This window comes from Channa argus, chromosome 2 (assembly GCF_033026475.1).
Source record: "Channa argus isolate prfri chromosome 2, Channa argus male v1.0, whole genome shotgun sequence".
Lineage (NCBI taxonomy): Eukaryota > Metazoa > Chordata > Actinopteri > Anabantiformes > Channidae > Channa > Channa argus.
In genome coordinates this window covers 17,820,369-17,834,698 of record NC_090198.1, presented here as the reverse complement: position 1 = coordinate 17,834,698, position 14,330 = coordinate 17,820,369, and the positions used below count along the sequence as shown (strand labels likewise).

At 41.1% G+C, this 14,330-nt stretch overlaps 1 protein-coding gene across 18 annotated transcripts in view; it reads right to left on the bottom strand.

Annotated features, from left to right (window-relative positions):
• baz2ba (bromodomain adjacent to zinc finger domain, 2Ba) overlaps window positions 1-14,330 on the bottom strand; it is a 65,696-nt gene that overhangs the window by 46,428 nt on the left and 4,938 nt on the right. For 15 of the 18 annotated variants that reach the window (XM_067496089.1, XM_067496090.1, XM_067496084.1 and 12 more), the window contains exon 2: window positions 6,968-7,010. Coding sequence is in view for 13 of the 18 variants with exons in the window: in XM_067496084.1 (XP_067352185.1) it covers window positions 6,968-7,010 (43 nt within the window). In the remaining 5 variants the exon portion in view is untranslated. Of the gene's footprint in view, window positions 1-2,414; window positions 2,434-6,334; window positions 6,388-6,967; window positions 7,011-8,133; window positions 8,157-14,330 lie in introns of those variants that run through there. The other 3 variants (XM_067496092.1, XM_067496085.1, XM_067496088.1) reach the window with 3 other exon arrangements.

The window sequence follows — 14,330 nt, the reverse complement described above, 5'->3', positions numbered from 1 at the left end:
AGAAAGACTGTCACGTCATCTATGATTCATCTGAGAGCAAGAGAGAAGGAATTAGAGTGGCTTTTTGAACTGGCTGAGTTTAGACATGTTAATCAGTAATAGCCTGTTGTACTTCAGACGGGAGGAGTATGAATACATTCTGTGTGTGTGTGTGCGTGTGTGTGTCTGGCAAGTCCAACACGACTTGGACTTGAGCTGGTTGAAGCCCCAGAAAGCTCCAGAACAAGAGATAATCCATCTGGACTGCTTCCTTACAAAACATATGGAAAAATGCAGAAGCTTTTTTCCTTTTTCCACCCACAATAGCTATTAATATCTCACACAGAACATTTGCTCATCTCCCACTAAGGACTGGAATTCCTGCTGAAACACAGTCATCTTGGAGGATTAGAAAGAGGCAGCCAGACACTTTCAATCAAACCATATGTATTATCAAACTGTGAGTATGAGCATATAGTCAAAAATCACATAATAAAGTCAAGAAGTCACAAATATACTGTACACAATATGGGTGTGCACTCAGCCTATTCCTTCTTCGCACAGACACACACACAGACTTAGGTAGATTGAAGTGACGTAATCAGAACTCTCAGACACAACATGACTTATTCTGCTCAAGTCACTTAGACTAAGACAGCCTTTCTTTGCTACTTTAGAAATAATTCACAACAAGGACCCCTATATCACACAAATTACCTGACAGGAATTCTCCACAACAGCACCCAAAACCTTTGTTATTATGACAGCGCTGTAAATTGTATTAATTATAAACGACACAGTTAACAGCCTGTGGAAACATCACCCTTTTCTTCAAATCCTCTGCAAAATCCAAACATACAATATTCCCTGGAAAACGCAGTGTTGTGTGTGGGAGAGTGTGAGTGTGTGAGCGCATGTGAATACAATATTCATTTTGCTGCAGGAGGACAATCTATGCATAACAATGAGCAGCGCTAATGAAATCAGCCATCAACCTGCGATACATACATATTAAAGCAGGACCTCAGAGTGTCATTCGCTTAGTGCATCATTTGTTCCCACTCGTTTTTTTCTCTCTGCCACCTGACCTTTAGAGTATGTGCCCCCCCACTAGTTCTCTATGCTAAAAATAGAAAGACTACCTGTAATACTGGGGCATTATGCATACACATGTGTGCATATGCAGTCATAAATTGTGGTAACAACATTTTAAAACATCATGCAGGAGTGAATTGTGTGCTAAATACAAACAGCTAATGTTTATTATCCAAACTTTATAGTTCTAACAACCACCTTTTAACAGATAATGTTCAGCATCACAGATTGTAACCTCTGTCAGGACAAGTACCTTCACTAAAATGTCATGTCTTCCCAGCTGCCAGGGAACAACGCTCCGCCCTTTCCTCTGAGAATGCTTTGCAGCTTTGGTCTCTCTGTCTCTCCCTAACCCCCACCCCCATGTTGGCAGGGAAATGGATCCCTCCACCTGACAGTGGCCATTTTGAGCCTTCTCTCCTCTCCTCTCTACTTCTGCTTCCTGGTAAACAATGGTAGAGAGATAATTGATCAAACAGGCAGGGAACCCTCCAAGCAGGGGAAGGTCACCGCCCGCTAGCTCGACTCACTAAGGGGGGGGGGGGGGGCACTGTATATGTCAGTATGTGCATGTGTGTGTGTGCGTGCAACTATGAATGTCTTTTATTGTGTGCGTATGACCAACTGTGCAAAATACGAAAACACACGGAGGTAGACTCAGACAGAAAGTGGTGTGTTTTTATGTGTGTGTGTGTGTGTGTGTGAGTGAGAGAGAGAGAAAACGAGAAAGAGAGGGGGGGGGGGGGCTCTCTGACACTCTTGAGCTGCCATTTTTCTTCCCTGACAAAGAGTCCATCTGCCACAGAGCCATTTGCTGCCTCCCGAGTCGACAGAGCATTCTGCACACCGCGTTCACCTTGATGTCACCTCTACACAGCTCACGCCTTGCTGACAATATACACACGCGTGCACAATGAAACAAACACAACACTTTTCTTTTCCCCTCATATACGCACACGTACATGCTCACTGTTTCACACTCACAAACACACACTTTCAGTTTCTGTTACATATACTGTGTACCCTCTCTTTCTCTATCCATTTCTCTCTCTCTCTCTCTCTATTACACACATATATTGAATGTCTATGTGTCTAAGCAGCGGCCCTCCCTTTCCTCTGCATGGCTGATATCACTGTGCATCCATCAGCGCTGTGCATTGTGGGAGTGTCTGTTGGGGCAGAGAGACGCGACAGGGGCTGAGGGATTCACACGCCTCTGAAAGACAGCCAGAGGGAGAGAGAGGCAGGAGGGGAGGGAAGCAGAAAAAGAGAGAGAGATACGGAGGGGGCCGGTAACTGGAAATGAGAGATGGCATTTTAAAGAGGAAGCTGAATTTCACCTGCAATTACCGTAGCTCCGGGGCACATGGCTCGGTTAAGAGACATTTCATTCCAAAGCCACTGCGTATTGCTCCTGCACTGAGCCCTGAGAGACGCATAAAGGAGGAGGGAGAGAGAAAATAGAGTGGTGGAGAACTCTCCTCTGCCCAAGATGGCCCTCAGCAGATGCAGTAATGAAAGATAGAAGGCAGCCAGGGATGCAACTGGTTAATGAAACCCAGCAGAAAAGGCTAGAGAGGAAAGGAGAGGAGGAGGACACAAAAACACATAGAAAGGAAAGAAAAGAGTATCTCATTCAGCGGGCCCCAACTCAGCCATCTGCACAACACACTAGACAGCTGAACTCAGCCTTAGAGAGCATACATACACATGCACCCACAGACACTGGACAAAGAGCAAATCAAATCCAATAAACACAGATACTTACACCCCTGCAGTTAAGTACAGGGAAAGCTGGATGTGTTTAATGATTAATATCATTCTTAGTATTTGTTATCCTCCTTTACTGAAACATCACTCTCTCTGTATGTTCCCATCTCTCACTCAACTCCAAATGGAGCCATAATGGCTTCCCCGAGGCTTGATGTCCTGGCTAGTTTCACCAGGCAGACTGCTGTGTTTCACAGGAGAAGTGTGACGGCACAAATACAGTAATGAGCTCTCACTGGGAGCTGGGGGGGGCTCCTGGCACTGCTAATGGTTCCTCTGGACTGCAGCTGTATCCAGGTTACAACCTGGCCTGGTAAACAGGCCCCGGGACACACAGGCCCAGTAGGGACAAACTATTCCCAGCCACAGGCATACACTGTAATCAGAAAATCAGCTCCATAGTGGACATGTGTTTGGTGTGTAAACTGCAGAGGATGTCAAGAAAGAAGATGAAATGGTGTGACAGAGACAGAGGAATAAAGGCAGTTGAAGTAATGTGGTTTGGCCATATGCATCAGATAAACCTAAAAGCTTTAATAGGGCAACAGCTGGCATTGGATGAAAGCTCTGTGTGTGTGTGTGTGTGTGTGTGTGTGTGTGTGTCCCTATGTGTGTGCAAGCGTGCTGCTTAAGTATTTCCATGATAAAGTACACTCAGTCAACACAAAAGTAAATAAGTCATTGCATACAAGTAAGGTTTAACCTTTAAACCCAATAACCCCTGTGAGAGATTAATTGTTGCAAACTTATGTGGACAACCATGGATAAATCCCAAAGATTCCTGATTTGGCCAAATAATGTTTCTTAAAATAGAAAGCCTCTCTTTCTGAAGTACACATATAGTCCCAAAAATGATATTCATGAAGATATCAGTAATTTTGTATTTAAATAACAGCCCAGCAAAAATAAGTGATTAGAAAGACAAGATATTTCACTCAGCATGAGCATAATGTTATTGGTAGGTTTACATGGCTTGATCATCTCCTGTTTTCAAACCTAATAGTGAAATAGGCACTAGGGCTGAGTCCAAGGAGCTCAAATTGCAATCCCGTTTGCATGGGTTTAAAAGTTTTGTGATGTATGGGTTTTAAAGGTCTACGGCTTGTGTTTCATAAATTACTGGCAAACAATAATGTTACTTTGTGAGACTAAAAACTCAGCATTGCATGTCCAACAGCTCCCCTTTAGGACAAAACACACAAACACCTCTTATGCCTCCCTTGGCCCACATGGTCTCAATGGGGTTTAGTCCTCTAGCCAGACTTTTGATTTGCTCCCACTGCCAAACAGCCTCTGCTCTCCTTGTCCCCATGAAGGGCTGCAGCGTGGGGTGAAGCTGCTCTTTTACAGACCCTTGTACCATGAATCACTGTTAGCACCCAGGGAGCCTCAGTCCACTTGGGGGCTGCCTGCCCAGATGATAATGTGCGTAGTCATGAGGGGGCCGATTTTGAATGGAGGGCCAGACAAAACAGGAGCTAAAGAACCCAAGCTGTGAGCTTTCCCAGAGAGGGCAACAAGCAGAGTGGTTTGTATGTGTGCATGTATGTGTGGGCAGAGAGTGGGAGTGAGAGCGAAATAGATAGTGACATGGATGGGTAAGCCCAAACTAATGCTGGAGTGTGTCTGTTGAATCTACTCTGCTCCCTAACCCGAGGACAATCCTGCAGCAGCTTTTTAACAATCTTAGCTCTAAGGCAAGTACAAAGTACTAAATGTTTAGGCGTTATCTCTAGCACTTCTCCAATCTGAGTGCCAGTTTAAAGGGCACTGAGAAACAGACACTGTGAAAAACAAAAGAGGTCATGAATAAAAGCTGAAAAATGATAGTAGTTGCTAGGATTGATGAAACCCTATTCAGGTTTTGTGACAGGCATTGAGACACTCAAAATCTTTCCCCTCAGGCTAGAAGGTGTAATTTCCCCCTCCACTGTCACAAGATTCATATAAAAATTATCTGTAGCTCAATGACTGACTGCTTCAAAGTAATTTATAATTAACAACGCACATGCATAAATCTAATCTATCGATCTATCTATCTATCGTTCTATCTAAACACAGGCATGCTTTTCTGTTAAAGCACACGGTGGGATGCGGATGGAAATGCTGGCCCCACAGGACCCACACACACACACACACACACACACACACACAAGCACGAAGAGCAGACTGCTGTGGGGCTGACGCAAGACTATCTCTGTCTCACGTGTCTCTCCCCTACGGCCGCCCGCTGCTCCTGACCTTCGAGATGTTTTTCTCTCTCCTTCTCCCTCTCCCTTTATTCCTCTCTATTTCACACTCACACAACACACACACCCTCGCACACTCCTCCCTTTTCTGCACACCTCCCAGCGACACAGTATTTTGTCATTAAAAGGCATTGCATTTCAAGCTTGGATCAAACAGATGGGGCTGTGTAAGCACTGCTGCTCCTTCACACAGCACCTTGGCTTAAGTATAGATAGTCCACATGCATTACAGCACTCTCCCCTGAATGCATGCACACAAGCACACACACACAACCTTCCTGGAACCAGAGAATCCGCCCGGTCGTGGATGGCTGCTTCATGTGGGTACTGTGTGGCTTCGTGCTGTAATGCCTAGCTGATGTAGTTGAATATGTTAAGACATGCTCTACAAAACAAGAACACTAAACAGCACACAAAGGTATTATCTCTTTGTATAAATAGTGTCCTGGTTAGTCATTCTTATCCTTATATGTTTATTAGTCTTTGGAAGAGACCAATGGTTTGTGCCTTCTAGTGGCAAAATGCTGACAAGAATACTCATATAAAGTTCAATGGGTTCATACACACAATTACATACAAAGACACACGCACGCACACACATATGTGAATGTAATATAATTATATCTATGTGCTATTAGACAAAATTCTCTTTCTTTCTTTCGTTTTCTCTCACTCTCAACATTTGCATATTCCTTTGGGTGTTTGAGTTGAGCAGCTCTTTCCTTTTTCCTTCTCTTGTCTTCCAAGCAACAAATGTCAGCTAATTACAACATAGCTGTTTGGATGAGCTCCATCTTTGCCAGTGTTCTGCTGTACTATGTTCTCTATGGGGCTGCAGGAAGAGTCAGGCAGCCAAGACACCAGTTAAGAGCAGCCAGCAGTGGGGGTTGAGCTACAAGGCTACACCCCCCTAGAAATCTATTCCTCAAGGGAGGCCTCATCAATACTTATCACAAATGATACAACCAGCTTGCAGCAACCTCCAGGGGACATAATGCATCATTCACAGCTATAGATGAAGCATTAAATGTTAGACCTGATACAATCAGGCCTGGTAACACATGAGGCTGACTAGTTACAGGTGAAACAAGTATTTGCTTGAGCTCTACATTCAGTAAAAAGCTTTCTATAAAAATAAATCCCATTTGATCTGATTACACACTTGCAGGCACAAGGCCATCAAGTCAGACAGAAGAGAAAAGTGCAAGTCATTGTCTGTGTGCGGAACAACAAACTGCCACCTTGGTGTGTGTGAAGTGAAGCCTTGAGGATGCAACCGCGCCCCTGAGTACAGCTAGCTCTCAAACAGAGTGAGAAAACAGAGAAAAAAAGAAAGAAAGAAAGACATGGAGGAAGGAGAAGAGTAAAACTGCATATAAGAACACATATAAACAACACAATCCAAGTTTCTAACCTAGAAGCACTGCAGGGCACAGTTAACAACCACTTACATTCGCCACTGGCTCTGAACAGATAGCAAACTCAAAGGATGTTTATTAGGCGTGTATGTTTCAGACAAATATTCTGATTAGAATGGGAGAAACCTAATTAATTGCTTGATTCGCTGAATGAACTAAATTTGTAACGTAATCATAACAACTGCTTTTCAAGTTGCTCTTGTTAAATTTAATTGGGAGAGAAAAAACATCCTCTTTCACTGAATGAATGAAAATCAAATTAGGCCTGAAACTGGAGAAGTCTGCAAGTTTGTTTTGGCATGCCATGAAAAAATTGTAAAAGCAGAAGTGTGTAACAATATATGTTTCAAAATGTCATGCATCAACTGTTCTGTAAAAGGCAAATACTATATATACCACAGAGCACAGAGTGGAAAATAGGGGATGTGAATATATTTTAGTACATTGTGTACTCACTGTTTGAGATGTCTTCAACTCTTTGACATAACTGCTCTAACACCTGGAGAAAAAGCAGAAACAAAATATCATTGTGGTACAGGATAAAAATACAATCTGAGTCACAGGAATAAAATGTGTCTCCAAGTATCCTTTGATTTGTACTATAGTAAAATGGCTACATTTACATGCAGTTTTGAAATAATGCTGAATTTTTGAGAGTAAGAATGTAAGAATGTGCCTGAAGGGACTGAGCACCTATAACTACTTGTATATTAAAGTTACAGTTACACAGCTTAGTATTCCTGTTTTTCAAAACACATCAAACAAAAGATACGGTGACGTCTCAAACAGCTGTGGCTACACACACACCCACACACCCACAAACACACACACACACAATTAGATATTCACACACACAAAAAGTCTCTTTCTCCCCAAGCCCTTTCTTGCAAAACCTGTTTGTTAGAAATGGATCTAGACATTGGAGCTTTGAGTGTGAGGATATTTTCCCCAAACACAAGACAGTTCTTGCAGAGAAGCAAGCCTCGCCACTGTTCTCACGCCCATCTCTCATGTATTGTCTCCAAGGCCCTCCTTTGCTCTTACAGCCTGAGCCTAATCTAAGTAGCTCACCATAACAGATGCCACCCTCTTATGGATATCTTACTACAAAGACACACAGAGATTTTACTTGTATTTATTTATGCTAATATACACTTATTCTCAAGTCTACTCTGACTGACAAAATTCTGTAGAAGAATTTTGAGCTACAGCATTAACAATGTTAGAACATGTGTCAGCATTAGATGGCATCAAAAAAAAAGAACATAGAAACATGAAGCCTCTGTATACACAGACACAGGGAAGCAGTCTTATAGATATTTCCTGACACACATACACACACAGCCTTATAGCGAGAGTGGGTAGCTATCTAACAAGGTTTTGTTGACAGTAAACACATCCATCTGGTCAACAGAAACAGAACCAAGTCTGGTGGATGCTTTATCGACACGAACATGATCTATTACAAAGATATATTTCTGCTTTTTGTAATTTAGGGACCAAATATTGCACACGATTTTTAAAAAGCTGCAGTTTTCACTTCAGACTTTAAGTTATTCCTGTAAATGTCACTTGTTGGAACGATAAAAAGCAATTCATGAGCCTTAGTGATTTTGACTTACCAGATGCCCTCCAGTCATGTCAAAGTCTGTAGCACATCTATCATTGCAGCTCAATTTATCACTGAACAGAAATCACCCAGCCTGTGTTGATGATAACCACACTGATCGAACTGAAATAGTTCCTTTCATTAGTAACACTCTTATAAAGACAGACAGACAAATAGAGAAGTAGACACACTGACTACAGACACACACAAATACTTTGATAACTCATTGCAGTGATAACGATAACAGAGAGCCAGGAAGGCTGAATTCATCTTCAGTTTTTTCATAAAGACCTATTAGTGGATGATTAAAGGAGCTTTGCTCATAGGGCTTCAGCACAGAAAATGATTTGCCAGCCATGAGGCAGGTGAATTACACTGGATAAGAAAGCCTGTGCTGTCTGCCATCATTTGCTTGAGTGAAAATCTGGCTGTTAGTCTATTAACCCCATTTTACAGTAAGATCTTAGTTTTACATCAGTAGTAGAAGTATAAAACTTTTTTTTTCTGAGTTTTTCCTGAGCCTTTACACCCAGTCTAATATCTTCACAACTGGAACAAGGGAAGGTGTCTGCTTGAAAAATTACCTAAATTAAATATTGATTATCACAATAATGATAAGTTTTATGATAAATATAACTTTTTAAAAATGTCAAAATAATTTTTACTATTAAATAATAGAATCACTGTAATTAAAATAATTACTAAAATACAAAAAAGGTTCAACTTTTGTTCACCAATCATTACCTGAGTGAAATTATATATGTAATCATCAGGTTTTAAAAGTGACACATAACTATTTGTAACTAATTACTGCACTAGGTTATGCTGGTGATTTACTTTACAATACAAATTAGATTTTATAAAAGTAATTACTTGCTAATTTCCATTTAATTAACATGAAAAAAAACAAAAACAAAAACAGGAACTATCTGTAAAGTTATGACCTCCATTCACAGTTGAGTCATGGTTGTACATAGACTATGTACAATACAGTACTATTATGACATCCCTCTAAATTGTCTTGTTTGGTTGTGCTGATCTACCCCCTTTCCTCAGCCACACAGATGTTGACTTTACTTTAGGAGTCATACAGCTATTATTAGGGATCGGCATAGGGCTCAACATGAAGACAGGACATTTTTACCAGCCACACAAAAAAAGACAAAGAAGAAAAAGACAGCAAGAAAGAAAGAAAGAAAGGTCACACTTTGTTTTGTGTGAGCCTTTGCAACAAAAAAACTCAGTACTCGAGCATGGAAAACAAGTGTACTCTGAAAATACACATATTGAGATTGGCCTAAAACCCTTGCTTTTTAATATTTGATGCCTTGTTAGAAGAGCAACACTGGTGAGGTGTTTGTCTGTGTTGTCTCTGTTGATCTCTGGCACACCAGGCCCTGTGGGAGAGAGCAAGTGAGACTTGGCTGCAGACATTTTTCTGAAGCCCCCAGAACAAAACAGGCAAGTCTTGACAATCTGTCCGCCACTGAGTCGTCACACAATCAGTTGCAGGAAACCAATCCCTAAATAGCAGTGATTCATCTCTTCATCACACACAATGCCAGTACACAGTGCACAAAGAACCTCTCTCTTCCCCTCTCTCTCTCTCTCTCTCTCTCTGTCTTACCCTATCTATCTCAACCCCTTCCCCCCCAATGTGGTCTCTCATGCTGCTTAAAAATAAGTGCTTCTCCCAGCTTTCTTTGCCCTGTGATTTACTGGCAGTGTTTAACTGCAGGGCAGCATCTTTTATCGTTACATGATCTGGGGCTGAAAGCTGACAAAATGGAATCTTTGTGCAAGTACCTTTGTATGTAAGTAAGTGTATGTTCGGGGCAAAATGAGGAGGGAGTAGATGAATAAATAACTTTTGTGAAAAACGTTTGTCTAAGTGTAGTTCAAATCCTCACAGCCTATGTATAGGTGAATTTACCATGCGTGTGTTAGTCATTCCACTAAATGGTTTCTTCCCTGACTTGATGGAGCAAGTGGTTTCTCAAGGGACAGGGTTACAGTAGGAAATCACTTTGAGACTAGTGGAAAGCTCAGAACATTAGTGCAATCCATTTGTGAAAGCTAGAATGTATATGAATGCTTGGCTTAGTTGTGTGTCTCTCTCTTTTTGTCTGTGTATGTATGCATGTTTTTGTGTTGCCATGATAACTCTTCCCTTAATAGCTTACAGGCCATTGATGCATTAGGTAATCCACTTCCTTTTCTTGCTTTGAAATATAAATCTCTTTCAAATATTTCACCTACATGACCTCTCTGGTAGTCAACAGTATCATTTGAAACAACAATATTGGTACAGAATGTGACCAGATCTTCATCAGGAATAATCAGGCTAGCAAAGGCCTAAACAACAGGTTCAATGTATCGTTACAGCCTTGATGATCCATCAAGATGACTTGTGAAGGTCAGAGTAGCCATGACCAATACAGCTGTCACATCTCCTCCAAGCACCCTCTTGGCAAACTGGCCTTACACAACACTCAGCACAAAAAATGTCCAACTGGACAACATTGGGACCAAGGCCAATAGAACATGCCTATAACCCAGGCTGGGCTTTGATCACTATGTGATTCCCTTCAAACAATAACACTCAGTGCTGAGGAGGCAAACCAGAAGTGTTTTGGTGTGATGACATTGTAACTATAACCAGGAAACTACTTTTATACCCGGATATGAAAAACGCATCTATTAGTAGTTGCTTTCAAAATTCAACATCCAATGCAGCTACAGTTTTAAATGACTACCAGCTTTGCTATAAGTGAGGAAAAGGTTACGGTTGGATCTGTGTGGAGAGCAGATGTGAATCCACTTTGATTTCAATGCCTGTGTGTGTGTGTGTGTGTGTGTGGAGCTTCTAGTAAATGGATCTGCTGTCTCCTTGATCAAGGGAGTCAATAAAGGCTCCGTCCTGTCAAACCCTCAGGGGGAAGTGTATGCACATATGTCTCTCTGTGTGTGTATGTGTGTGGACAAATTTGTCCTTCTATAGTTGTACAGACACATTTTGGTTCAATCATTTTGAGGACATTTTGGCTCATCCTCAAAGGGTTGTTTTAGGGTTATGACTTCATTATAGGATTAGATCAGAATTACATTTAGGTTAAGGTTAGGGTAGGGGTTAAGACATGCACTGCAACACAAATGTCCTCACAACTATAGAAAGACAAACATGTTTGTGTGTGCTTGTGTGTTACAGACAGTATTTGAAGAACTCTGACAGGTGAATGATTGAGTGCTTTCATTTCCCTCCAGCGACAAGACACACACACACACACACACACATTCTCACAGTGCAGGATGGAGAGAGAGTGAGAGCTGTTGTTTCCTAAAGGATGCTGCTCCTGCCTGTATGCTTAAATTAGCTCTAAATGTTTGGATTACACACGGGAGCTCTCACAGAGGATTTAGCAGCCCAAGCCTTGAGTCCAGGGGATGTGTAGATGTTTTCTACATCCACACAGACACATAAAGTGTACTTATACACATAATGAACATATGTCATTTAAATGTCATAACTATATAGTGTTCTGTAAATGGCATAAGATGCATCCATCTAAGTCAAACAAAAGATGGAGAGATGCTAGGAATTTAAAGCAACATCCAGCTCTAAATGGTGTATACAGCAACACAGCAATATTTCATTCATCAGCTTTCTGCAGTGCTTTACATTACACTTTTTAAGACTGCGGTCTCCAGTTGGTGGGGGAAGGATGGGATATGCTAGCAGACATAGAGAGAGGGAGAGAAAGGAAGAAAAAAAGAGAATGGGAATGAGGGAGGTCAGCACCCCCAGTCTCAGATAAAGGCCCTCTCCCTCCCTTCTGCCTCGTCTTCGAAGCCCCTGCCAGGATCGAGAGGCGTCTCACGTTACAGCTGTCTCTCAGTGTCATCGTTCATAAAGAGAGAGCACAAGCGGGAGAGACAGACAGAGTGAGAGAGAGAGACACACAGACAGACAGAGGGGGAAAATGGGACAATACCACAGCCTGAGCAGGCTAGACTTTCATAAATGGACAAGAGAAAAACAACAGCAGCAGCAGGTTCAACTGGATGAGGAAACCCTTGTGGTTTGACTGCCTTGTGGTGTTTCTTAATAAGTAATGTTAATGCAACGTAAATTTTCACTACAATATGGATGCATTTGGAAATCAGTGAAATGTGCTTTGACCTTTTCAAGACAAATTATTTTGAAATGCAGTGTGAACAGAGCTAGTCAGATCATTTCCTCCACACCACCTGGGACTAACTGAACACAGAATTTCCTAAGAAAAAAAGGGGAAATTAAATTTTTAATGCCTTGTTTTGTGTGCAGTGAGAAAGAAAAAAGGGAAACGCTATTGTCTGAGAAAAAGATTGTAAGACTACATGCTATAGGGCTTCTGTGGATTAGACATCACTGAGTCACCCCTCTATGCATAAATATTCTTTTAACTTCAAAATGCTAAAAACAGCAGCTTGTCCAATGACTGGTAGCATTTCAGCCTTTGCTATCAATGTAAGGCTATGTTTTTGATTCAAAGTTAATGCCTATTTCTTTACTGTAATTTTTTCTTGAGAGAAATATTCAATACCCATGAAATCCAGATAAAAACTTAATGAAAAAAGTGTAATGCATATCAAAAGTGTGTGGTTTAGAACAAAAAAGCCATTGCACAGCTCAAAACTACTTTCCTACTTGTTTTTCCTCTATCCTTGTCATTTCTCATGGTGTTCCTTAGGAGTTAAATATTTAAAATTCTGGCTTAGCGTGGCGCAGGCTTTGCCAGCACAGCTAAAATAAAAAGCCTTTGTGGCAGCAGTGACCAGATTTTAAATGCTGAAGAAGATCAATAAATGGGGGTTGTCGGGGCGCAATCTCATGCATTTGTGTGTATATGGGTGTGTGTGTGTTTCCCATTCCAACATTCAAAACCTTCTTCCTATTTCTTTTCCATTGCCAGTTCCTTTTTCCCATCTGAGTACAGCATTGTTTTTATATAGTTCTAGAGCAAAGTGTAAATACAGGCCCCCTGCTACAGATTGAATCTCTCAAAGTCTAGTAAACATCAAACTAAATACAGGTTGCCTAGACCTCATAGCTATTCCATAATCAGGTTCCTTCAAAAATAAAATAATGGGTGGCTAGACAAGATAGACAGAAGAGAAAAAAAAAATCTTAGGAAAACAAAATTCCTAACATTTATGCCAGCTTTCATGCTAAATAACAGTGATGTGAATTATTTTCAAGAAAATGAATGTACTTGTTTTTGTGCCATGCTCTGTGTTTTTTTCACTCTTATGCTATTTTAAAAGACAATATTAAATGGTAATATAAGCTTTCTATGTCTTTACCACATGATTATGCAACAGACCCAGACACTGTATTTATTCATGCTGTTCTATTGCTCCTTTAAACAAGCAGTACATTTGTATATTCAGCTCTTTACTAATGTACAGAACAAAATGGCCCTGAAGTGGAAAAATCATCAGGATCTTTTGAGACGTCATTAAAAGAATCTAGCCTGGACTTTCCAAACTAGGCATCTCTTTGGAGGGGAAAATCAACCTTTCAACCTTGCTGGTGGAAAAACAGGCATCCCAATGAGACAGAGCAAGCACAAACAACCTTGACTTTCATCAAGGAAATTCTCACATTGAATGATAAATAGAGGCCCAGGGGACAAACAGCAAAGAAGCAGCTTATCGCCTTTCCCTCCCAAATTTGGCCGCTCTGTCTTCTGTCTCCTGAAAGTCAACCCAGGGTGACCAACTTGCACTTTCCACTGCTTATTGTTTTGTAATTAATCCACCATATGTAATCCATGTAGGAATGTGGAGGAAGCTAAAATGGCTGTTGAGTTGTTTAGTCTTAATTAGGAGTTTTGATTCTTAACTTGTCTCTACAACAGGAGGCATGTGTGTCCAATCTCATTAGCTTAATTTTCAAAATATAGATTTCTCATTATGCAGAGAAGAACACAAGCAGAAATTTCTGTTTAACAATAGCCACAATATTTGAAAAGACACCCATTAAAAGTGGCTGTCACTGAGCATGCACTTTAGACAATTATTTGTGTACCCTGATGCTTAACAGGATGTCCAATGAACATGCAGTGTTACCAAAATAGCAAGGTAACATAAGGTTAGGTAGATCACCTGAGAGCTAACCAACTTTTCCAGCTGAGAGGACATTAACCTGCTAGGCCATGTAAACACGTA